Raw genomic sequence first — 26,836 nt, 5'->3', positions numbered from 1 at the left:
CTGTGCAGCAGTGTTACAGCTGGGGCTGGGAAGTTTACAGGGAAGTTTTCATTAAAAAATGTTCAGACATGGCCCTGGATGTTTCCGAAATCTTGCTCACATACTTTATTTAGTAGTTCAAATTATTTAGTAGTTCAAGTCATTTGGTGAAATTGTGTATGTGCTGTTTTGCTCCCTACCACCCTGTTCACAGTGAACCAATGAAACATGGTATCTGCACTCAGTTAAATAGTTCATAGTTAATTAAATAGTTACAGTTTAATGCGAGATAAAATCTAACATTGATATGTGGTTTAAATATTTCAAGTTAAACATATTGTGGCCTTTCGCCTTCCTGTATACCCACAGCAACAGAATTTAGTCTGTAGCTGGAAACATTTTTTAAGACTGTTCTTTACTTTGTTAAAGTAATTTTTTCATCACAAACAATTGTGATTACTGAGTTGTGTGGATTAAATCACATACTTGTCTTCTATGTCCATTTAATACGAAAGCCTCCACACAGTGGGGTTATTTGTAACAGTGCTGCAGCTAAAGCCTCCGAATGAAACAACGAGAGGAGTTCATATCTATAGATTCGTCAAAAATGTAGTATATGCTGTATAAAAAATGTGGTTTTAAATATGTTTATTTAGCTTAATTATTTATTTTTAATAAAACATTAACGGAATTAGCGAGGTTAAATGATTATTACATCGTTATTACCTCAACCCTTCCAAAAATTATGCATGTTAAAAAAACTGTACTTGAATGTACTTGAAGCTCGTCTGGTTGAAACTGAATTGACTGTTTTGAATAATTTTATCAGCCGCTATCAGACTGCTACAGCTCTGTCTGTCCTGTGGAACAAAGTTGAGAGATGTAAAGGTTACGTTTGAAAAAGATTAATAATAATTATATTATTGCATTTCCTAAATACCTGGTTATTAAAATACTTGGGGGGGGGGGGGGGGTGAAGTGGTACCGGTACCGTTAACTGTTTACTGTTATTTTACAGTATGGAGGTTCATCGCCTACAGCTTTCAGTGGTGAAACGATGTTGAACATAGCTACAGTCTTATTAACTGCGTGTGTGCGTGCGTGTGTGTGTGTGTGTGTGTGTGTGCGTGAACGCAGAGCTGGGCTCAGCTGTGGGACCGGAGCGGGCTGGGCTGCTTTAAACCGGTCCACAATGCCTTGCGGTGTCCCAGTTCCGTTGCTGTGTGTGTGAACTGGACTCGGGGAGGTCTGCCTGAGCCGAGCCAAGCCGAGCAGAGCTGGACGCAGGCGAGGGGGCCGCAGCGAGGGCTCTACACACCAGGACAAGTTTTGCCCGAGGCGAGCCCCTCTCAACATCGCGGCATTTGTGGTGAACGGCTGCGAGCGGAGCTGCGCGACTTTCCGCTGTGAGTTGTGAACGGGACACGACCAATAACAAACATGGAGCTGAGCTGCGGAGTGCGGGAGCAGGATTGAGAGCGGGGCGCTGGGGGAAAGGACGGCGGAGACACTCACGCACAGGTACGGTCATGTTGGGTTTTTTTTTTTTTTCAGAATAATGTCGCAGTGTCGTCTGGCAGAAACGAGAGAAGGACCCCGGCATGTGGTGGGGGGAAATGGTTTCACCTTTCGGGAGGGGGGCACCTTCGCGACTGCAGATGGAGCAAGCCGTGCCCTTTAATAGTTAGGGTCGGCAAGCAGTGAGCCCATGCGGCTGTAGACCCACTGAACCGCAGGAGAATCTCGCCCTGTGGAATATCTGAGGCCGTGGCAGAGCCGCAGCACACTTTTTGGCTGCTGTTAAGACTGTAGACACCGGTCTGCTACAGAGGTGCAGAGCGTGGGCCTGAAGCTACAGCCTGTGTGTTTGGTGTGAAGTAGTTGAACAGAGAAAACGGTATTCATCACTAGAGTCCTCATTCGAGCCGGCTTTCTCAATCCCAAGTAAGTAGAATATCATTTACAGCCAGGGCAGATGTTCAGTGCTGGAGTACAGTGTTTTTGTTAGTCCAGCTGACCAGAACTGGACACTGTAGTCGTAAATTCATCAGCACGACTTGGCTTTACCCAAATACAGTAAAGATAAAACAGCCTGTAACACCTACAAGGGGACTTCACCCCCCCCCCCCCCCCCCCCACACACACACACAAATGTCTGCATAATGAAGTGATTAAGATATTAAGATTAAGAAAACTAAGTAATTCAGAGTGTTTTGAGGTGAAATGCTTAGTTCTAGAGAAACATACCGAGTCAGTATTGTTCACAGTGGAGGTGAGCATCTTTACTGAAGGTTATTATGCTAAATGGTTAGACATATGCTGCCTGAGACCTGATATTTACAATAGATAGTAGTTAGGTTATGGTCTTAAGCATAGTTTAAAATAAAAGAGACAGCTTGCCAGGCTTTGTAAGGCAAAATAGTCCCCAAATATGAAATCATTTTCAGTATCATTAACTTATTAGGAGTTTTGAATACTAAATAAAAAATGCCAGCTTTTGTGTTGTTGACATTGACACCCCAGAGTCAAGTCAAGTCAGATTTATTTGTATAGCGCTTTTTACAACATCATCACAAAGCAGCTTTACATAATTAGTAATTAGTAAAAGACAGAGACAAAAAAAGAAATAACGTAAGACATGAAGGATCAAAGACCCCCGGTGACAACAACAGTGGCAAGGAAAAACTCCCTCAGAGCTGGAGGAAGAAACCTTGGGAGGAACCAAGACTCACAAAGGGGACCCGACCCATCCTCCTCTGGTCAGAACTTTTTAAACATTATTGATAAAAATGACCAAACCAGGTACAACAGATAGTTAATAGTGGTGATGTTAATAGTGGCAGATAGTTACGAGTCCAGATAGTTACTATTAGCACCACTGTACGGAAATCCGAGTCAACAAGTTTCTCTAGAACCGCACATTTCACATCAATCCCTTCTGAATGAGTTTGTTTACAAATGACTTTATAGGATATACTGTATTTATGACTAAGATTATTATTACATTATGTTGCGAGACTGTTTTATTTCATTACCTATGACCGCTGAGTGATGAACAGCCCCTTTGTGGATGTCCAGAGTAAATTGCATCAGATTGCTGATTGTTTGTCAGTGGACTGTTCAGTAAGTGTTTGGGTTTCAGGGTTCTACTTTTTACGTGCAACATTTTTGAAAATCCTGTTGTAAAGAGTTAAACTCTTCCTGTTTTATTGTGATTAGCTCGGGTAGTGTTTGCATTGTGTACGCCGGCTAGATGACTGAAGCCTGTTGGCTGGTATGCGAGAACTGGCCATTTAGGAGGATTGTTTAGGGGTTTGGCCATGTTGTCAGGGGGATTGTGCTAATGTGAAGCCTAACTTTTAAGTGTTTAGAGCCTTTTTAGAGGTGTTCAGGATTGCTGAATGTGTGTGATCAGACAACATTAAGTGTAAAACGTGTGTGGTGGCAAAATACACTGACAATCAAGTTAGTTCATCTCATGTGCAAATGTGCTGATGCCACTGAATTGGCCAGATTGCCAGATTCTATAGATAGCAACTGAGAAGCTGAGAAGAAGTGAATATGTAATTATGCATTTACTGAATTGCTGTTTTAACCTTTTGATATAGAAAACAAACAATAACAAATCTCCGGTTCCCACGCTTAATGTTTTCCCCTTACTCACTGTATCACTGTAACCTGAAATTCTTGTCTTTCATTCCTTAACCCTCTCCAAAGACGTTACACATGCACGTGGTATAGGCCAAACCACTAACCTTGGTTGTAATGACAGTTTAATTTACACCTTAGCTGTTGATACGGCTCCTACAATTCTTCAGTGGCGTTTAATGTTTACCTTCAGGCTCTTTTTAATTATTCAGATGACATCTGCATTGTAAAAAAATCAGCACGTTTTCAGCTGACATTAAACAGCCTATATTCTACCTGTTACTTGTAATTAGTTTTTATGTTTGAGGTCCACTTTCCAAAACGCCATTCATTTTTACGCAACCGTTTTCCAGCCTCTCATCATCCCTTAGAATTAAACAGGCAGTAAGATGTATATATGATAAATGAGCTCTGTTCTCATTGGCTGTCCTGTCATTGCCTTATTCAAAAGCAGTCAGAGCTGAAACACTCCTGAGAACTGCAGTTTGAGTGGGTGGGGCTAAACTGTGGTAGGTTGAACAGGCGGAGATATGGAAATGAGTTGGTTCTTGTGACGTGGAGAAACCTGAATTCTAAACAGGGTAGTTTCCATATATGGACAGAGGTGACAGAGTAGTGTTTACACTGCTAATTCAAGCTTCTTTAGTTCAGTAAAGCATGATACTATCAGATCATATCAGTCTGCCGAGGTCTGCACAGGTACTGTAGTATTTTTTGTATTTTTTAATCTGTTTAGACATTTATTTAGCTGTGCTTTTTTCCACTTTACTGCATCCTCTCTATACTGCCAGCCATTTGGTCTATTTGATGTCTTTGCTATTATGTAGAGTTACTTTTTGCAATTTAAGTATGGTGTACCGTGTTAATTAGGTGTAATAGCATTCATGTATGTGCAGTACCCCCTAGTGATCGCTCCTGTACAAGTGTACTTTACATGGTCTGCACTACATGAAGTATTTTATGTATTGTATTGTACTTGAAATGAAAAGCCTTAAGAGCTCAGCTTGCCAGAAAGTAGAAGTGATGCAGACAATATAAGGATATTAGCGATATCATGATAAATGAGCATACTATGGAACTGCTTACATCATGCAAAAGACTTCGAGATTTAGTTTGTTCATAGACAGTCTGTCAACACCAACTTGCACATAATGCTCACAGTGCAAAAACTGGGTAATTTGCATTGTGGAGATGTGACAGTGCATCATGGACATAAACATACACATGCTCCGTGATCCATTGTCACATCTCCACAATGCAAATTATGATAAATAAAATCTATTATATATGATACAATGGCATTGTTTAAAAATGATTTATTTTGTTAGTTTTCCTTCTTTTTCAGCTCAAAGTAGTGTGTTTTTGCAGATACTGAATGGACATGTATACACTTTTTTCATTCCTTCTGTCCATCTCTGAATATCACCAAGGAGTACATCCGGAGAACCGGTTGAATTTTCCATTACAGCAACAACAATCAAAATCTCCATTTCAGCTGGGGGTGGTCAGTCTCACAGAACTGATCGAAATCTTAATTTTAGCTGAGTTAGGAGTATTTCTCAAGCAGTGAAACCTGCATGCAAGAAACTCCCTCAGCTCGTTAACCCAGTAAATGTTTTTTTACTGCAGTGCTGAACTGTTGGACTTGGTCACAGTTTGTTCCCACACTGTGGCATTTATTAAATATCGCTTACAGTATTTCTCTCTGCTTAGGTTTAAACACACATACACTGATCATGTAAATGAAAAGGTTTATTAAATATCTTATCGTATCTATGACAGGTTGTACAGTATGTAGAGCTGAACGTTAGTCGCAGTAGAAAATAGAAAGTTGGTCAGTGGCCCAGTTTGTCCTGTGCCAGTCACAGAATGTCTTTAGCCTTGGATTCACTACAAGACTTTTAGAGTTGTAACAGATTATAAGCAGACTGTGTGTCTCACACTATCCCACTGATAGTTTGGGGATCACACACTTAACAATTTGAGATCACACAACACCACACAACTGAGGTCACTGTTGATCTGAACCAAATTTGGGCCAGCTTGTGTGAACACATGCTTATCTGTTACAAGAAGATTTAGATAGCAAAACAATTATGAGCAGCAAGCTTCTGCTTTTACAACCATGTGTGCTGAGACCTGATAATGTTAGTTTTTAGAGTTTAAGTTGGACAGGCCTTGATTATGCCCCCCCCCCCCACTCAATTCTCTCACCCAACTGTCAACTCCAACTCCCTCAAAATTTGAAGGCCAGCCAGCACAGACACAGCTCAGCACAGAGGATCAGGGCTAAACACTGTCTGCTGTAAAAGGCTGCTGGTTCTGTATCACGGCTAAGGCATGAAATCCACTGACTCACCCTCATTTATAAAAGGCTCATTGGTAGGGCGTTGCTATCTCGTTCCATTCTCCTTCACACACATTTGCCTTCTCCCTATGTCTTGGGTCCAGCCATCGTCATCATATCACTCTCTGCGCTCTTCAGATGGCTTTTACCGCTGCCAGCTGGAAGCAGCTTTAAAATAAGCGCCAACTCAGCCAATCCATTTCACTTTTAGATTTCAGCAACTACAACGTGTACATTCCCACGTCTGTAACTCCAAACTCCTGCTGCACTTTTTCATCTCCATTATCATCTCAGGATGGAAGAGTTGCTGTCTGGCCTTTGCAATACTATTAGGTGCATTTGTGTAATTACATAATTAACTACATAGGTACTGTAGGTTATAGGTAATGTACATAGGTAATGTACATTATAGGTATAGGTAACTATAATGTACATAGTTAATTATGTCATTTATATGCTGCTTTTATGGGACATGTTCAATTCTTAAATTGTTTCATTGCCAACAGATGACCCAAACTGACCTAAACGTGCATAAATTCAAAGGATGACTGTATACTGAAAACAAAAATAAGTTAACTGAACTCATAATATCTCCTTCTCGACTCACAAGCACAAATATGGTGCAGATCAAGTGTTTACAGTTTGCATATACTTTCTTAATACAAGTGGATATGTAATGAATATTTGAGAATCATTTTTATAAAACTATAAATCACAATCAAATTGCTGTTTGTAGAATTATTTGATATAAAATGTCTTTAATAACTCCACTTTGAAGGGCTTGATATCAGTTTGACGATAATTTTTAGGAAAACACCCTAAAGGTTCTATATAGTACCGAAAAGGATTACTTTGACTTTCTTTTTTGAAGCATTTTTAAAAGGTTTTCCACCAATCCAAAGAACTCTTTAACCAGGCAAAGAACCATTTGAGCACCCAAATGGTTCTTTGAGTTGACATGTTTCTATTTAGCATCATTGCCTTTACTAAAAATCCTTGAAAAATCTTTTTGTGTACCAAAGGGCCTGTTTACACCTTGCATGGACATGCATTTTGTTTCCGGGTAGTATTTGGATATAGATTGACCGGATTCCGCTTACACTTGCCCTGTAAACAATGGATTCTCATCAGAATTGTCCTGCTCTGTGAGACTGTAAACAATTTAGAGTAATGGTAGTTCTTCTACAACACTGGGGAACAATAGATGGCTCTCGTATTACCGTAACAGCTCTCTCAAAAATGTGACGTGCTATTTAAATTGCAAAGGCATAGACAGACACAGCACTCTAGGGAGAGCAAGAGGAAAAAAGCGACACATTCTGTTTACACTTGTACTAAATGTGGACGAGACCCGCCTCTGACCACCTCCGAATGTGGTTTGAGTGATCCGCTCATAATATGATGTGACAATGTGTCTTGGGGTGTTTACACCTGGATTTTCATGCGGATAAGTAAAAATCTGAATGTCATCCAATCACCCAAAACGCATGTTAACGACAGACTCCATACCAAAAAATTCCTAGTCCAGTGTACTGAGGTGAAAACTGTGCCATTTACTTTCCACACTCTAAGATCTCTGTGGATGCAGTTGGCTGCATTCTCAGTAAGAAAGGAGGAGGGCAAGACCTCACTCTCTTCTATTGCTATGCAACAGAGCACCCGGTGGAATAGGCGTGTGCTGGCTTTCACCCTCATGTATTGGTGGTGATATCGTTTAGAATTGCTCAACTACACTGGGGAATTGGTCGTGACTGAAAGAAGGGAAATGGATTTAAAAAAAATAAATAAACACATACACCACACAAAGCCTTCCCTGTTGGCCCTGTAACACTTCCCACAAAGTTTTGTTTGCAGTTTGACCATTATATATATTTAAAACTGTCACATCACCTGCTGCAAATGTGATGCATAGCCAGACAACAGTTTCTGCCAGCGTTCCTGAGGAATCTTAGCCCATTACAAATGGACAGTGGCCTCCAGTTCATTAATATTTTTAGGCTTGCGATCTGCAAGCAAACTTCTTCAAATCCCACCGAAGATTTTCTGTAGGGTTCAAGTCAGGCAACTGTGACAACCACTCTGGAATCTTCTTCATCAGGACTTCTTCTGAAACCAGGCCATGAGGGACTTGGTGGACATGGTGTAGGTTTGCAAAAGAGAACCAAACACCCCCAGTGTTTCACTGTAGGCAAGAGCTTCTTTTCAACATGTACTTCAATTCTTCCTTCCCCAGACATACTGATGATCCAGACATGCCTGAAAATGTTTGTTTCATTGTTTCACATAAGTTCTAATTTAAATAGTGTAAACTTTTTTGTCTCATTAGGCACCTGCTTTGAAGTTTATTTACAATGCATATCCTCCTCCTGTCATGTCAAAGTAAGGCCAGCATCATATATGCCTGCATATAATTTCACTTTGACATCAGAAAAAAGAAAAGTACGAAGTTGGAAGTAGTGTGGGGATTTTGTTGACAATTACCATGATGACTCCACTGTCTTTGTGGTCCAGTCTTTGTTTAACTTGACACCATAATAATAACTAGATCACATTTAATTGCATCTTTTGCTGAAGGTGCAGTGATGTTGAATGCAGCCTCTGCCTCTGACTGAGTCTCTAATGATAGCTCTGTGCTGGCCTTGCTTCTGTCAGCAGTTTAAGAGGGTAACTTAACACATTGTGTGACTCCTGAAACAGATTCTCATTGCCTGTGACACAAATCAAGCTGTATACGTCAAGAAGGCGCTCTTCACACCTGGTATTAACAGCGATCTCGAGGGATCTAATCACAAGTAAACAGCAATGCATATGGACATTTACACCTGCCATTTCCATATGTCTGACTAGCATATGCAATCACCACTTGTGAGCAGCTTTTGTGAGTAGAGAAAGAAAACCACTTTAACTTTTACGATGTCCATCTCTTACTGCGATTGTTCCCAGACCAACATCCCATGATTCCTTGTTGCGGTAAAGGACTGTTACAAAACTTTAGATTGCATGGACTGCTAATGCAGCTTATCAACAAACAGGAAATAGAAGAAAGTGAATTATTGCAAAGCAGTGCTTTTGTCTGTGCTGTGGTGATGCAGTTGATTAGGCAGTAAATTGATTAATTGAACGTGTTCCTTGATTATGGAGTCACATTACTACACATGCGGTAGTAGCAGAATTTAAAAATGTACTAACAAAATAAAAATGAAATAATAATAACAATAAAGAATCAACATGAGCAAGATGATGTTGATTATGAATGTTGTTTTCAATTCATTTTCCATTAATTGCACAGCTCTACATGTGGACACAAGATAATATATCGAGGCCACATATTAGGTTTCTAGTGGCCACAAATATTTACTGATTGAAATATGTTCCGGACAGAAGATAATACATTGAGGCTGCAAAATATGATATTAAGACCACAAAATAATATTTTGAGGCCAAGCAATAATATAAGAATATTAATATTATTTATTATATATTAATATTATATACTGAGGCTGCTAAATAATATATTGAGGCCTCAATATTATGTATTGAGGCCAAGAGATAGTGATAGTAGGACACTGATAGGTCCAAGTCATGATGAAGACAAGGGCAGTTACGAGAATTGTATTAAAGTGTTTTGTTTGTTTGTTTGTTTGTTTGTTTTTCCAGGGTACAAAGTGTAGGTGATGTTAACAGGTCTGTGTGAACAGGAAGAATGATGTCACCCAGATGAGAGGCATGGAGCTGAAGGTGTGGGTGGACGGAGTGCAACGCATCGTCTGCGGAGTCACTGAGGTCACCACATGTCAAGAGGTCGTGATTGCCCTGGCCCAGGCCATAGGTAAGACACTGAACAGACACAATCGATGTGCGATTTGCAAAATTCACGCTGACACAAATTTCTTAGTGCTGTGCAATGCTGTGCAGTTTTAAACCATATTCAGCACCACCTACTACCTACGCTGGATGAGGACATAGCTTTTTTCGCTCAAAGGCTTAGTGTGACTCAAAGCCATTTGTCCTGGACTCAGTTTGGATTGGGGAGTGATGGATGTGTTATTCTCAGGAGACACTCTTCTCTCACACACTCTCTCTGTTTTCTCTCTCTTTCTCCTGCTTGTATCTATTTGCTTTTTTGTCCCTCATAGACATGCAGAAACAACAAATTTGCCTGGAACCAGGAGACACTGGCCTTCTGAGAATATTAGGGTTGTCACCAGTAATTGATTCAGCTTGATTATTTGATTAAAATTCAGCGTTTAGAATACATCTTCTGAATGAATCAGCATGATGATAATGCATATTTTAAATTCTCGCACTTTCTCTTTTTTAACAGACACAGTGATTAACATGCATATTCCTTACTTAATTCCTTTCCAGAAAAAGATTTTGGGTTACTTTAAAAATGCCCTAGAATGGTAAACTTGGCTTAATGAGAGGGTGGTATGTGGAAGCAACGTACCGTGAACCTCATTCTAAAGCGAAACCCACAGAAGTTAAACAGAGCTGCGAAACATGTCGATTCAATACTCCCACACAGTATCATTATATTTACATTATATTATACAGGTATAACATTATATTTTGCACCAGCTCCTTTAGTGAAAACCATAGCAGCCACTTGGAAAGAATATGGAAAAAAGGATAAAAAGGCTAAAAGCTAACGCTAGACAAAATAACCACCATTTAGAAGCAAGTCACTCATTGTGGGAAACCAGTGAAGCTAGCCAGGTGCTACCGCCAACCACATAGGCTGCAGTGGGCCATTCAGAGCAGATCAGCATATTTAATTCTGAGGCAAAAAAACATACCTTTTTTTTCGCCAGCAAAAGTCATCTACTTCAGAATCAGAATCAGAATCTCTTTATTTCACCAAGTATGTTGCACATACAAGGAATTTGTCTTGGTGAGAGCAACTTGTAATTCATACATTAAACAATAACCCAAAATAGTGAATAAATGCACTCTATGGCACTTTTCAAGCTGTACATTTCAAAAGCAGTGATTGTTTAGCATTTTTTAGACTATGGCAAGTCTGATTACTCAAAAGTCATTTGTGGATTGTGCAACTACTAATATAATATACATGGAGAAATATACATGGAAATCTAGTTTCATGGACACAAATTGGGTTTCATGCTAAACTGTTTTATTATTTGGAAACCCCTTCTTTCATCCTAATCTCTTATGTGCAGAGCAAGCCCCTGACATTTTAGCCCAATCAAAAGCTGAACACAGCCCATTTGTTTCTCATTTGACCTCCCGCTGTAGGGAAGCCCCCTTTTGTCTGTCTGTTCCTTACCCCATGTTATGACTCTTCACTTAGCAACAAGCACTCTTTGTGAGTGTCTTTTCATGAGGGTAGTCTTTGGAACAGCATGTGAAGTACACTATTGTCTCCCGACATCTCACAACACTGCTTTTAACCGAGCAGTGGGAAAAAATGGTGCTCTTTCACTGAGAGTTCACTCGTTCACCGGAGCGAAGTGCTCGAAATAATTCATTCACTGATGCATGAGAGTGTGTGCACATTTGTCTTTTCTATCTTTCTGCCGTTCTGTACTTTTAGTGTCTGCTGTGCTGTGTGTGCAAAAGTGTATGTCCAAAAGTATCCGTACACTCTTTTAATTAGTGCATTCAGCTACTTTAAGGTGCACCCATTGCTGACACAGGCATTCCACTGTGCACACACAGCTTGTGGAATCTCCATAGGAAAGCATAGTCAAAATGCACTGTCAGAAGAAAAGGCCGCTAAACAGGTGCATTTGTATTCGTATAAGGTACAAATAATATTATCATAAATTTACCCTCTAAACTACACCAGTGGTAAAGGGAGTGAGTCAACTACCCTTCTACACTGCCCACTTTTCACTATGCCCCGCTTCCACATGCTTGTTGGTACATTAGGTTCACTGTCCAAGGGCATATGTATAACTTTTCTTGTTTTGAAATAAAACCATACCTAGAAAAGGCCTGGAGGGTGTATGAATTATATGCAACCTGCAACAGGAAAATGCAGTGAACTATGTTATAACTAACTAACTAAACTGAAAGTACTGAAGACTATTGATACTCACACAAAGGAAGTTTTAGTACCTTATTTCATGAGGCTGTGGAATGCTCTGTTGCAACCTCATTGGTTGCCATTCCCAAGTGATGTACAGCTCCTGCGCATTGGGCTGTGGAGCAGTGTGATTTTGGTGTTTGGTTTGATGGAGCTCCAGCCTTTTGGGATCAGCGGAAGTAGTCTTTGTGATCCATAACTTATCTTTCATCATTAGTATGCAACGCAAGCAGAAGCAGTTCACAGTTAGAAAAGTGCACTTTCCATGAAGCACATCTGTGTGCATTCTCCACATATACACTATATTGATAAAAGTATTGGGACACCTGCACATTAATTGTTTGTTCTAAAAACAAGGGTATTAAAACAGATTGTATGCTTCTTTTGTTGGAGTAACAGTCTCTAACATGTCCAGGGAGAGATTTTAGATTAAATTTTAGATTACTAGATTTTGTTTGATTGACAGTTTGATTGAATTCAGTAACAAGCATTAGTGAAGTCAGGATCCCCAACTCATCCCAAAACTATTGGATGGTGCACCATCATTCTAAAAAACACAGTTCCACTGCTCCACACAGCATTATTTATTTTAATGTTTAGAGTGGAGCTGATTGTTGAGACAAGGTTTGCGGATTTAGAAACCATTGAAAGTTACCAGAGAGCTCAAATCCCTTGGGGTGCCCAGAGTAGAGTACCTACAGTTGGGCTATGATGAGAAGTATTGACAAAGTCCTATGTTTTGTTGCAGGGCGAACTGGGAGGTACACACTGATAGAGAAATGGCGCGAGACAGAGAGGTACCTTGCCCCACACGAAAACCCGGTGGTGTCCCTAAATAAATGGGGTCAGTACGCCAGCGACGTGCAGCTGGTGCTGCAGCGCACCGGCCCATCCCTGTGCGAGCGGCCTACCTCAGAAACCTCTGCCCTTGGCCCGGAGCGTGGCCCTTACCGCCAGAGCCTGCCACCTCTGGCTAAGCTCCGCCCCTCGGCTCAGGACCGCTCCCTGAAGCGGCGTGAGCCCAAGCGTAAGTCTCTGACCTTCACGAGCAGTGGCAAGGGCCTGCGGGACATCTTCGGCAAGAGTCGCGAGCAGGGACGGACCCGCAGCGCCACGCCAGGCCCCGCACCGCAGGAGCTGGGCCAGCTGGTACAGCTTCAGAAGGAGAAGCTGCGCTTGCTGGAACAGCGACTGCAGAGCTGCGAGCAGGAGCTGCGGGAGGAACTCTTGACGGAGGAGGAAGAAGAGGAGCTGTTGCAGCTGGAGCAGCAGGTACGGCGGATGGAGGCAGAGATGGAGGAGCAGGAGTTCTGGGAGAACGAGCTGCAGATAGAGCAAGACAATGAGCGGCAGCTGCGGGAGCGCCTGCAGGAGCTGCGCAATCGTGTACAGGAGTGCGAGGCGCGGCTGGCCGAATACCTAGCGCAGATCCATTGCATGGAGGCATGCTTGGAGGCCGAGCGGCTTCAGCAGGAACTGCAGCAGACCAGGCAGGCGGACGAGGAGGAGCTACGGGCGCGGATGGAGAAAGTGAGGACAGAGCTGGAGATGCAGGTGCAGCAGGCGGCCAGGCTGGAGAGCAGCTGCAGAGCAGTTGACCTTTCCCTTGGACAGTCCAATATCCGGCTACAGGTGAGCCATGAGGTGTATTACTCGTAAAGTAGCAAGCTAAAGTAAGTATACCACAAGTAGCTTAAACATTTGATGCCATAGGTTTTGCATTTGGTCCAAAAGGATGTTTGAGCAAGTTGTGTGTCACAGTCTCAGTCAGTAAGGTATTGTGTTACCAGTTATCAGTCTGTATTGCTGAAATACTGCAATTAGTTTAGGAGTTGCTAGAAGAAAAACGGCCAACATATCTGACCCTATCGAACCCAAACATGATTACAAAAACACACACAACTTGTCTAGTCCATGTAGAGAGGTTTTACCAATAGAATAGACCACTGAAGTTGTGTTGTCATTTTGTTATGCCCATATTTGGCACTGAAAAAGGTGGATTTTCCATTGCAGAAATGAATGGGGTTTTCAGTATATCACCTCCGTCACATTCTGTGCTAAATAATTATGTTCAGAACCGTATAGATTTTGTTCTGTATAAATTTTTCTTCTGTACCTCACTAGACCCTCTGAATTATGATGAGGCCATTTAATAGTTGTTATTCTAATATTTCTGCATGCAAGCAAATGCGGCAAAGGTGGGCTATAGGTCCATGTCCAGCAGACATATCGTTTCAAGGATGACCACAAAAGATTTCAAAGAGGTGAAAACCTAGGGCAAGTTGTCAAAGCAAGCTAAGATAGGAAAGCTCTGTTGTGTTTCAGTAAATGTTGAATGGAAGAACAGATAACTGCACCATAACCTACATTATTTACCTGCTGAAAAAAACAGCTCAACACCAGCTTTTGCTGGTAACTGGTTTCAGATGATATAAGCTGGTCCTTGATTGTCAAGATGGTTAAAAAGCTACTCATCCAGAAGAAAACACACCCTGTGTCGGTACACAAGCTGGTTTAGCTGGTTAAGCTTTTCTTTTATTTGAATTTAATAGTTTAGCTGGCCTATCAGACTTGATAAAGCTAGTTGACCAGTTTGGTCAAGTCAATCATATTGATAGACTAGCGTAGTAAACAACTGCTACTCAAATTGAACTTGCTAATACCACTTGACTGCCACACTGGCAGATCATGTTGGTTTGTGTGGCTACCAGTCTAATAATGTCAGTTTGGTGCACAGTAGTATTAACTTAAATGTAGTAATATTCATATTTAGACTCCTAAGCGATCTCAGAATTGAGAGGATCTAGTGATGCACAGGAGAAAAATGTACACAGAACAAAACATAAGTTCAGAACATATTTATTTACCACAGAACGTGATAGAGGCGATTTTTTTTTTAAAAACCTTAATTTCTGCCATTCAAAATTAAGCTTAGACCCAGAGTGCCAAATAAAATCATCTACAGAATGACGATTGACATCAATAGTCTATAGAACTTTCTGGAGCATAAAAATGTATTAGCAACATGCCTAATACCAGGCGTGGGCTAAAGGTGTTATTGTATTAAGCTGTGGAGCAGTTTTTCTGGATTGATAGTACACCATTTAATACTTTTATGATGAGTGTTGGGAAGTAGTAGATATGTTATAGACAGCCTTCTCTGGACAGTAGAGACAGTTACTACAAGAAAAGCAGATATGTATTTTAATACCCTTGATTTAGGAAAAAACAGTGAATGAGCAAGTGTCCAAATGTGTTTCTCCATATAGTGTGAAATTTCTTTTCTGAAAAGACCACACTTTCTATTCTTCAGTGCTTGAATGTTAATAGGACTATTGCCAGATTTCCCAGATATCCTTTACGTAGACTGAGAGCTCTGCAGCATTAAGCATATTTGCTGAAAGAGACTAATATATCCAGGGAGAGGTTGGGAAACAGTGTGTTGAGTGTTGAGAAGGGTGTGTATCTGGGCGTGAGAGTGAATTATGTAAGAAACCAGGCCTGGGCAGAGATGATAGATTAATGGAATGGAAATGAATGTGGCCAGCTCCACTCTAAAGCACCACAGTGTTCGGTTGGCATGTAATCCAAGTCCATTCAACCAAAGACAGAATGATCTTAAAGTGCGGTAAATCTCGTACCAGAATAGGGTTCTCCATTTTAAAAATAGTGTAATAAGATTCATATTGTGGATTGCAAGTGAATTATTGCCTGATTAATAGATTGGTTTGCTTTACACAGGAAAAAGAGCAGGAGCTGGAGCAGTTAACCAAGGAGCTGAGACAGGTGAACCTTCAACAGTTCATCCAGCAGACTGGCACCAAAGTCACCGTGCTACCAGCAGAACCTGCTGAAGAGGAGACTAGCAGAGGTACACACACAAACACTGATACACTCGCACATTAGGCTGCGCTCAGTAGGGCTTCAGCACCTGTTTTGGTGTGGTTAATACTGCTGTGAAAATAATCAGTAGTACACAAAATGTAAAAGTGTAAAAATCAGAAAGCTCATTGGAGATTCTTAGCTCAGAGCCTTTTTTTCTATGCACATGCATATGGCACAGCACTTATGTTCATCTAGCACATGCTTTAATCCAAACTGTTTTATATTTCTTTGATGTTTAATATACTGTTCTTGAGGCTTTCTTTAAAAGGGAGAAGAGTAGGGATAAGAATTGTTTTATCTCATCTACAGAAGACTTCAATCATGGGATTGTGCATGATGAGGCATGTTCAGACACGTCTGTTTGGCAGTTTGAGTCAACAGTCTCTACCATCAAGCGTTTAGAGTAGGAGGTTCCGAGCACAGGCCACAAGTTGGCAGGGTTTATTACTGCTTTTTTGCATATGACCACATACACACACACAGCACCTGTGTAGTTAAGTGTAAACCAGGACAACAAATCTTTTCTTGTGAAGAATAGGGACAAGTAGTGTCTAAAGCTACATTCACAGCAGGTCAGAGTGGCCCGCATCTGATCTTTTTTTTAACAGTTCCAATTTGGGACACTTTCATATGTGGTATTGACATCTGATACATAGCTGACATGCGGAAGTGTGACTCCGAACAGCCAGACCGTAATTCATGCGACTTTTGTGCCAAAGAGAAGGGGAAGAGATGTGAGGAGAAAGGAAAATATATGACAGCAGTGAGGGAGGTCTTCAGTGGCAGGATAGTGAGGTAACAGACCTCATAAATATTTGGGGTGATGTCTCTGTTTGAACTAAATTGGAAGGCACATATCGCAACAGCCGTTCCGTGTTTGATGATATTTATAAAGAAATTGTTACAAAAGTTAGAAAACAAGAAAACAAGGGCGCAAACTGAAGAAGAGGCCGTGGCCGAATAATGTGGCATTTTTACAGCTGCCCTTTTGTCAGCCACTGGACCTTTTTGATAGCTGCCGCAATGCTGGCAAAGGTAAAAGCTTTGTGTAAAGCGTTGCTCTTTCATGCATGTATGTTTAGGAATGTGAACTGAATGTTGGCTATAGGTCAGATTTGGGCCACTTTACCTATTGTGTGAACATAGCCAAAGTGATGGTCATGAGGTTTTAAAGACAGTCACTTGACTGATATGCAGTGTTTCTAGACATCAAACAGTCCCTTTTAATTGTTGAGTTGTGATGATATAATGATATAAATACAACACATCAAGAAATGTTCATGGTTTTGAATGAGAAAATCACCCAGTGCTTATACCTGCTAGAAACATCTGTATGACACAAAACCTCTGTGCTGTGTGTTGTCCTACAGAGCCAGAGCAGACCAACTCTCTGAAGCGCCTGGGATCGGCCCATCCGCTCCCCAACGCCTTCCGAGCTCTGCAGGGCCCGCTGACCTCCAGCTTCAACCCAGAAGGCATTTATGTCTGATCATCCAGTGCCAGTGGATGTCCGTGAGTGACCCGACCATGCTCTGCATTTCAAGCCATTAACCGCTCACGCTCATCCAGCGAAAGCTATGGATATGTGGTGTTTGATGCGAAGAAGATCCACCACGCTTCCTCATAACTCTTCTAGATTCCCACAGAAGAATTTATTGGGGCAATCTCTATGAGCTGTGATCTGTAATGCTCTTTGTGGTTCTCATATTAGGTCAAACATCAAACACATCTCCATCTGACTCTCTTGAAGGATCAGTTGTGTTTCCCCATATAGGTGAGGTCTCATCAAGAATAAACGAGACGGAGGAGTTTGAAAAAGCAATTGAAGTGGATGAGCTCTGCATCTGTGCGATATCCTCACTGGGATTTCTCTCTTTTCATTTTCATCTGCCATAGAGGATGTCCTCTCTAAATCTACTAAACGGAGCCATCTTGTGGTCAGTTTTATTGAACCCAGCCTGCACCTAGACTGCATGATTTTGCCTGCCAGCCTTTCGTTTTGCTGTGAAACAGTTTCTCCACAGACCACAGTTTTAAGATGTGTGTGATTTCCAGAATGTTCCTCAGCAGCTGACTATAGCAGGGATTTTATTCCCTTACCTCCTCTCAGACTGTCTTTGTGTCTTGTGCATCAGTGCTGCCAAGCGCTAATGCTAAGATAGAAGAGGACCTGTACTATGTTGTGCATTGCACACAGTGGTTAACCCTGGCTTCATTTGGATGAAGTCTGATTCTTTGCTGCTGTATCATGATTAGATACTATACTACAGTTATAACTTTGGGGAAGTGTGCACTTTATTGGCCAAAACATATACTGTGTAATTACACTTGTGTCTAAATAGCATAAGGGGAATTTCCTTTCCTCTGTGATCAACTCGCTGCTACTTTAACTCCTTATTGGGTCCTTTTATTAGATCTTTCAGGCGTTTTATCTGGTGCTTCAAGAACAATAATGTTCATGCAGTATACAAGAGAAACGCAAAATGTTGTTTGGAGAATCATAACTGAAGGGATAAGTAAGGATTGGAGATTATATAGATTTTAGGGTTCTTATTTTCCATTTTTTTAGTTAACCTTTAGTTAACCAGTAACCTTTCTCTTTGCCACTGTTCTCCAGCTGTACCATAACTTTAGGTTCTTGGTTAAGTGAAACTTTCTCTTCTGCATTATTCACCTGTTGCGTTATGCTCTATAAGGGTGCACTGTATGTCCATAAGTTTGCAAACACCTTCTCCTTCAGAGTTTCTTCTTTAAATCAAGAGTAGTAATGAGGAGATTGCCCCACAATTTCTGTAGCAGCTGTTGTAAGAAAGCATTACAATAGATGATGGAATGCTGCTGTGAGGATTTGATTGCATTTAGCCAGAAGAGCATTAGTTAGGTCAGGTACTGATGTTTATAATGATTATGTTGGTAATGATTAATTCTGGATCCTAAATTCCACAAATGTATTGAATTGAGCTCCACAACTGTAGAGAACCCAGTGCCAATGCTCCACAGCCCAATCCTAGGGGTCCTCTTAGTGTTTCAATATCTAAATCTGACCTTAAAGTGTAATAATGTAGGATATTTAAACTTGGATGTTTCCTGAATAGGCCTACCATCTTTTTGGGGCAGTGGAGTTATTGGTAAAAGGGTTGTTGGGTTTGATACCTGGGTTCACTAAGCTGCCACTGTTGGGCACTTTAACAACGCCCTTTACCCTCTCTGCTCCTCGGGTGCCTCAGCGAAAGCTGCCCATCACACGTGTGCTCACTTTCACTCTGTGCATGTCTGCTCACAGACGTGTATGTCTGTGTTCACTGCACGGGAGGTCAAATTCCATCTGTGCCACAGAATGGTGAATGTTGGTTGCCTTTGTCTTTGACTTTCTTTGTAATGGAAAGTATGCCATCATCAAATGAATGGGCCTTCACTGACTATTTTCGCCCTAGCGCCATGAACTGGTCTTAAATTAGTGCTCTTACTCTGAGAAGCTCAGGCTGTGAGTTACTTGAAATGCTCAAGCCTCTGCACTGTGGCCATACATGAAAGCTATAGATGTTTATAATATTTTGATGATTCCAAAGTCTTTGAGCAGACCCTAGTTTTGGCCAATAAAGGAAAACACTCCTAATTTTGCTGACATTCAGTCAATTTATTTGCCTATAAATGTTGATTTGCATATTCATTTATATAGTATTATTTACTAACAATGAAATTCCAGTGATTAAAAAAAGACTAATGCATTATTTTATTTACGATTTATTGATTTGGTATTAGGTCAATACAGTATAGTAAGGAGCATATTTTGAGTATATTGTCTTCCTTCACTTAAAGGTTGTCTTGGACTGCAGTGACATTTGCTGGTGTTCTATCAGAGTGGCATTAACATCTAAGTCAGAATTGCTTCAGATCACAATTAAATATATGGGGTAAGTGTTGTATGATATCTCCTAATGAATGTAATGGGCTAAGATGTGTGATTAACACCTTCACTGAAAAACAGACACGTTTTCATGAATGTAGGATCAGGAGCTCTCGTCATGATCACCCATCATTCTACATTAGCCGTGTCTTAGGAACCAGGTTTACAGCAAAGCTCATTGCTGAATGGGTAATTGGACTTTGACTGGTCGTAGACTAGCTTGGCTCTTTTTATTTAGCCTTCCGAAGCTTTTCAGAAATCCCCATGAACAGTGAAACATTGTGTCTTCAAAATTATGTAGTGGAATTAGGGGTAGGCAATATAAAAAATATATACAATAGGGTCCAAAAGTCTGAGATCACTTAAGAAATTAAATTAAAAAAAAAAAATTTAATCATAAGAAACATTTTAGGTGTTTTTGTAGGATTTGAGGGAGCTGCATTGATTCCACAGGTTTGTGTAAAAGCCTCTGATGAGCAGATCAGATCCACCTGAGAGTCGTCTGAACAGGAGCTTCTGAACACGGAAAAAAACACGGCTGACTTTTTTGGAATGTGGAGTTATGACGGAAGTAAATTTTGGGAGAAGGACCATCCCTCAAACCTATATACCCCCTGCTTCTCAGTTCAACTGTGTTGAACAAATTTTCTTACCCACCTTCACTCTGTCAGCTCCATCACTTACACCAACGGGGGGACCTTGCTTCACGCGCAGACCACAGGAAAGCCGCTCCGGACTCCCAAGCCAAAAATATTCTCTTATAATCCATCCCAGGGCGTGATCCACATTTGCAAAAAAGGCATTAACATGGTCAGTGGAACCAGTTTGGCTTAAACTGTAATATTTACCCAGATATTTTTATAATTACCCTGAATTTGTTCCTAATTCACATCTCAGAAAGGACTTTTGGACTTTATTGTATCATGTCTTTAAAAAAATGTAATGATGCATGATATATCTTTCAGTATTTCATTCTCTAAGCTTGAATGAAAACAAACCAAGAGTGCCATATTTAACATCACAGTCAGAAACTGAGCATTTGTATTCAAGGTTTCTTGATACTGATTTCTATTCAGATACACTGCAGAGTCCAGTTAAACTGGTCTGGTGAAGCTCTCTCCTTGATAAAACAAGTAGTTATTCAGTGTTCTTTAGGTTCTTTCGATAGTTATGTCAATATCCTACTCTGATAAGCATATTGTGACCTTAAATTATCATGATAACAATAACTACTATAATCACATTGCCCAGCCCTAAGAATGATTACTCCAGGCAGACATTGTACAGTAAGACGCAAAGTAGATTTTATAGACTTGAGAAATATAAAACTGTGCATAAATAAACTAGGTTTGTTTAAATGCAGAAAATGCAGATAGCTTTACTGTCTCATTCAGACCACTAAACCCGTGCACTGGGAAAGCCCTAGAAAAACACTGACTGCATGACCATTTGTCATAAAAGCATTAAAGTATTGTTATCTGGACTCAGGGAGCTGGTCTTCACTGTGACAGCCTGGGCACAGTGAAAGATAAGCTTTGTTCCATTCACTTAAGAACACCACAGAAACTCTGCTGCTAGCTAATATGGACATCTTTTGATGTTCATGTCAGTTCTTAACGAATTAAGAATAAAAACTGTATTTTGATAAAGCAGCAGATAAAGGAATTAAACTGATCAAAAAAATACCTTTAAAATGTCACTTTCCATTGATGCTTGATGTCAGCTTTGATGTGGTTTCATGAAAGGCTCGAATTTCATTTGTGATATTTTGAATACATTAAGTATCTGTTGCCAATATGTTGTTGCTGTTAGACCAGAACCTTGTATCTTCACTGGGGTCAGGGGTCACTGAACTGAAACAGGCCAATTGTTTTATATATTGTTTCAAAATTTCATTATAAGAAATAGTCCAAAAACTAAAAAACGAAATAAAATCTTTTTACATCGACTTCTGTTGAAGGTTAAGAAGAGGGGTTTTCCTTCTCCCCCGTGTATCCTTTTTTAAGATACATGGTTTTGTCCTGACTGTGGCCATATTCACATGGATACAAATGTAACTACATTTTTTAATGAGTAATGTGTATTTGACACATTGTTAAAAAACAAAAAGGTGCCACAAAAGGTTCTTTGAGCAATGCCATAGAAGAACTACTTTTGGTCCCATAAAAAGAAGCATGTTTGAAAAAGAGATATGGGATGGTTTAATAGGTTCACATGACCTAATGTTTCTGGACCAGTCCTATACCATCATGTAATGCAGGAGTGGGGAACTCCAGTTCTAGAAGGCTGGATTACTGCACAGTTTTGTGCTTTTTCTGCTTAAGCACACCTGAATCAACTCACCTGGTAATTGACAGGTTTAGACAGTCAAAAACTAATTAGGTTTATTGTCATGTTACACAAACACAGATAAGGCTGCGCAATATGTATTGCTTTAGAACTGGAAATGCAATGTGTGCATGTGCAATGTGCAATGTCTAAATATATAAAACATGTCATGCTTCAACTTTTTTGCTTCTTATACAAAATTCTGCAATGTTTTCATTTTCCATTACATATCTGCCAAAGCCAAGTTATATCTGCTAAATAATATATCACTGGTGTCCAATGAAAAACATGCATCTCCATTTTTTGTCAGTTTTCTCTGTCGTTTGAACCCTGTAGCCGCTCTGTACACCGTTTAAATAAGTCTGGATGAATAGACCAATAGAAATACTCTAAACCACCTAGAATAAACTTTTATTTTACATTGACATCCATTCAGCGTTTTTGCTTTCTCCTGTAACGTCAACATTTTGGAGATACATGTTTTTAGTTTTTAGACAGTAATTTATACCATTTACTCCAGTACTGGATACACAGAGTGCATTATTAATATCATAATCATGGATCATTGACTTCTGGTGAAAATTCCTATATTTTCTAATATTTTGCAGTGGTAGTTTCTTTCAAATATCCTGAAGCCCTAAACACGGGTGTAAAGGTGAGGGTAAAACGTAGGTGCTTGTCTCTCACAGTTCAAATATAGTCCAACACAGATCAAATATATCAAATGACAGTAGAGTGACAGTATAAAAAGTAGAAGGCAGAATTTATACACCTTCTATTGCAACTATACAAGCCATATGTTAAATAAATATGCAGATGTTGCACATTGCTGTTTACATATAGGTGTGTTGAAGCAGGGAAATCAGCTAAGATTGCTGGTCTCCGGCCCTTGGTTCCCCACTCCTGATGTAGAGGGTCCTCCTTCTCATTTACATATGTACACGAATTGTTTTCTAAAGAACCATCCATTGAGGGTGTTTTTTTAGGGAACCAAAAGTAGTTGTTCCTTCATCCTGCAAAAAAAATCCTTTTGGAAAACCTTATTTTTCATGTTATAGACATGTGTGACTGTTGGTTACTGGCAGACACAGTCAGCTCTCTCCAGTCAGTTCACAACTGCTTATATTGATCTGAATCATCTAACCACATACACACGGTCCTTTAATCTGAAGAGCGTGATTAGGTTGATGAGCATGCCTTACTAAAAGAAAAACTAGAGGAAAAGTGTAAATATGAACATATCAGTAAGTAGCAAAGAGAACTATTTTTAACATTGTCAGAAATAATGCACTACGGTCTCCTTGTCGAAATATACCGACTGACATGAACTAAATGTTCCTATTTTTATTCTTAGTTAGCTGCATGCTCTGGTATTCTGTTTGAAGCCCTGCGTGGGGAGCAGCGAGTCCTACAGTGAATATTACAGCACTTCATGTAAGTGTGTTAAGCATTTTCCAGTGATGTTCTAGAGACTTCGTTGATGTATTTCGTGCAGGACTATGCGGCATGGATTGGCCCTGAACCTAAGCGGTATAGACACATATATTTGGATTTACTCTGCCAAATATATTAAGCATGTGCAACAGGATGTTCAGATGCAGTTAGTGCAAGCTGGGAGCTAATGTCAGTCGCGACCTACAAGCAGTACCAAAATCACTGTGGACAATCGATCATTGTCCAACTCTATTTTTCCAATAATAATAATGATAATGTAAGTATGGTACTTCCTCCTTTAAGAGTATTAAATGCCTGGGAAAAAGATGATTGAAATTATTTATATGTTTAAAATGTATAATTGTATCAATCAGCATAACATAAAATACATTTAGAACAGTGCAATGGCTTTCTGCTTGTTCTTTACCTCATTCTGTCTGTAATCATTAGCGTGTGTGTGTGTGTGTGTGTGTGTGTGTGTGTGTGTGTGTGTGTATTCAATACCTGTGCTTAATGGAAAAGTAAAAAGGAAAGATGGTGAAGCCAGATTTGACCCCTAATCCGAATCATGCAAGTCATTGAAGTTTTCTTGCATCAAGCAAATTAAACTGAAAAATGGACAAAAGTGTTGGGAAACCTACACATTACACCTACCTAGAGGAGCTTTTATTACATCCCATTCCAAATCCATAGGAAATAAAATGGTTCCAGTCTTTGCAGTTAACATTAACAGCTTTCACTGTTCTAGGAAGACTTTCTACAAATTTTGGAGTGTGTCTGGAATGGGAGGTTTTTCCTATTGGTCCAGAAGAGCATTTGTGAGGTCAGACACAACAGAGTGGTGGACGGCAGGGCCTGGCTCACAATCTCCACTCTAGTTCATCCCAAAGGTGTTTGCTGGGGTTGAGATCAGGGCTCTGTGTGGGTCAGGGATGTTGTTCCACACCAAACTCCAAATCATGCCTTTATGGACCTTGCTTTGTGCACTAGGGCACAGACATGCTGGAAGAACCTTCTCCAAACTGTCTCCACAAAGTTGGAATCGCACAACTGTCCAAAATGTCTTGGTCTGCCATAGCATCAACATTTCCCTTCACTGGAAATAAGGAAGCTAAACCACCCCCCTAAAAAACAACCCCATAGCATTTACATTTATATTTAAGGCATTTAGCAGACGCTCTTATCCAGAGCGACTTACAAACATTTGCAAAACATTGCTATTTACCCAAGAATAACCTCAGCTAGTTTAAAAATTCAAAAATAGTCTAAAAAGTCTAAAAATTAAAAAATACCTCTAAGTTTAGACACTACTAGACACACAAGTCAATAAGGTGACCACTCTGCTATTCGCCCAAGTATTCTCGGAAGAGGAGGGTCTTCAGTCTGTGTTTAAAGACAGCGAGCGACTCCGTTCGGGCAACCAGGGGAAGTTTGTCCTACCACTTTGGTGCATCATCCATCCTTCACCAAACTCTACAGTCGGCACAATGCAGTCAGGCTGGTAACATTCTCCTGGCATTCATCAAATCCAGAATCATCCACCAGACATTATATAGTTGTTTTCACAGTGAATTTAGTCACAAATCAGGTTTACAGAGATCCAGGTTCGAGCCTTTTTGAGCAAGCTAATGGCGGCAGTGGCATGTAGGATGGAGAGCTGGGTTAGGGCAGCACTGGGAAAGAACAGCAGTAACATGCAATGCATGGGATAAAGACAGGAAGAGGGAAACATAGAGGAACAACAAATGAAGGGGTTAGAAGGCCCATGGTAAACAGGAGAATTCACCAAGCAGGAAAACCAGTCCAGGAGCCAGGCCTGAAGCAGCACCCAGGCACAATTCAATTCAAATTTATTTATGTAGTGCTTTTCACAATAAATGTTGTTACTAAGCAGAGATCTAGGTTCAAGCCTCTTTTAAACAAGCCTGGCCAAATAAGAAAACAACAAGAATAATAAGCTTTTTTAATGCATTGCTCGAAGAGCATTGCAGTAGTGCAGCCTTGAGGTTATGGAGGTTTGCACTAGCTTCTCTGCATCTTTTAGAGATGGTAAATTTTAAAGTCTGGCAATCTTATGTCAATGAAAGAAGGCAGTTTTCACTGCATTGGAAATGTTGGTGTCAAATGTGTAAGCTGGGTCAGCATAGCAGTGGAAGTCTCTACCCGGTGGTAAATGTTTTACATTGTGTTTAAATTTAATGATGACTGGACTAAGAGAAACGCGAAACTCCTTCGAGATTCAAGGTTTTTGCTTGGAAGTGCCAATATAAAGAGTGGATAGAAATGCACAAAACACGAACGTTTGCAGAACACCATATTTGACTATAATGTGAGAATTTGTTATTTAAATAAATTAGTAATGGCCAGTCAAATATGATACCAATAGAGGAGATATCTGATTTATTGTGCCTATTGAGTATATGAGCTGTGGTATCACATGCTGCACTAAAATCAAGCAGCAGCAGGATAGAGACAGTTGACTGCATAGCAGCTTCATGGCCAGGTGTGGCCTGTTTCCTCATTATTTCATGACAAATTTATCATTGTCTACTATCAAGAGAGTGTCTACTATCAAGTCAGTGAGGGTTCATATCAAGATTCTCTGGACAGATCAAACCAAGAATAACATGCATAAGGGGAAGGAGCATAGCACATCATCCGTTAAACATGGTGGAAATACTGTTATGGGATGGTCGTGTATGAGTGCCGATGGACTGGGTCACTGCTGTTCACTGATCATGTGACTGCTGACAGAAGTAGCAGAATGAATTCTGAAGTTATAGAATATGATGGCGCTTCACAGATTAGATGGATATTGACCCAAAATATTCCACAAATGCAACCCAGGAGCTTCTTAGGGCAAAGGTTCTTAAATGGCCAAGTCGGTTAGCTGACCTCAAACCAGCTAAGCTCAGTTTTGACTGTTGTTCATGATATCAGACAGGCGATGACTGCAATGTGTTCACAGTAGGATCCATGCTAATGAGTAATAAGGTATTTCCACACTCATGACAGTGTTAAACAGGGGGTTGGTTTGACCAAGCAATCGCATCCCCGCTACCTCATTTCCTATTAGTGAAACCAGGTTTCCTAGCAACTGTGTAATGTGAAACTGTAACTCTCTCCCTGTAAGGACATCGCATTGGCTGAGGAATGCTTGGACAACTGTGCTCTTTAGAGTCTGTAGAATTATTTTTTCACAGTCAAGGCTGACTGTTAAATCATTCCTTCCCATATTAACTGTCCATAGGCACAT

At 40.4% G+C, this 26,836-nt stretch overlaps 1 protein-coding gene across 1 annotated transcript; it reads left to right on the top strand.

Moving 5' to 3' along the window:
- The first annotated feature begins 1,199 nt into the window (after nt 1-1,199).
- Nucleotides 1,200-23,985, top strand: rassf8b (Ras association domain family member 8b). The gene is made up of 5 exons (XM_072672836.1): nt 1,200-1,500; nt 9,632-9,803; nt 12,775-13,658; nt 15,768-15,897; nt 17,282-23,985. Exons 2-5 carry the CDS (start codon nt 9,692-9,694, stop codon nt 17,398-17,400), a joined length of 1,245 nt encoding a protein of 414 aa, XP_072528937.1. The 5' UTR covers nt 1,200-1,500; nt 9,632-9,691; the 3' UTR covers nt 17,401-23,985.
- The last annotated feature ends 2,851 nt before the right edge of the window (nt 23,986-26,836 follow it).

The sequence above is a fragment of the Salminus brasiliensis genome, chromosome 2 (genome assembly GCF_030463535.1).
Source record: "Salminus brasiliensis chromosome 2, fSalBra1.hap2, whole genome shotgun sequence".
In the NCBI taxonomy this organism is placed as follows: domain Eukaryota; kingdom Metazoa; phylum Chordata; class Actinopteri; order Characiformes; family Bryconidae; genus Salminus; species Salminus brasiliensis.
Note: the sequence above shows the minus strand (reverse complement) of the source record. Positions and strands in the feature narration are given on the sequence as shown.

Bases quoted from the DNA above. Each gene is read 5' to 3' on its own strand.
- rassf8b (XM_072672836.1), top strand. From the start codon at position 9,692: ATGAGAGGCATGGAGCTGAAGGTGTGGGTGGACGGAGTGCAACGCATC. The intron at 9,804-12,774 runs GTAAGACACTGA...GTTTTGTTGCAG, and splicing joins TGCCCTGGCCCAGGCCATAG to GGCGAACTGGGAGGTACACA. The intron at 13,659-15,767 runs GTGAGCCATGAG...TGCTTTACACAG, and splicing joins AGTCCAATATCCGGCTACAG to GAAAAAGAGCAGGAGCTGGA.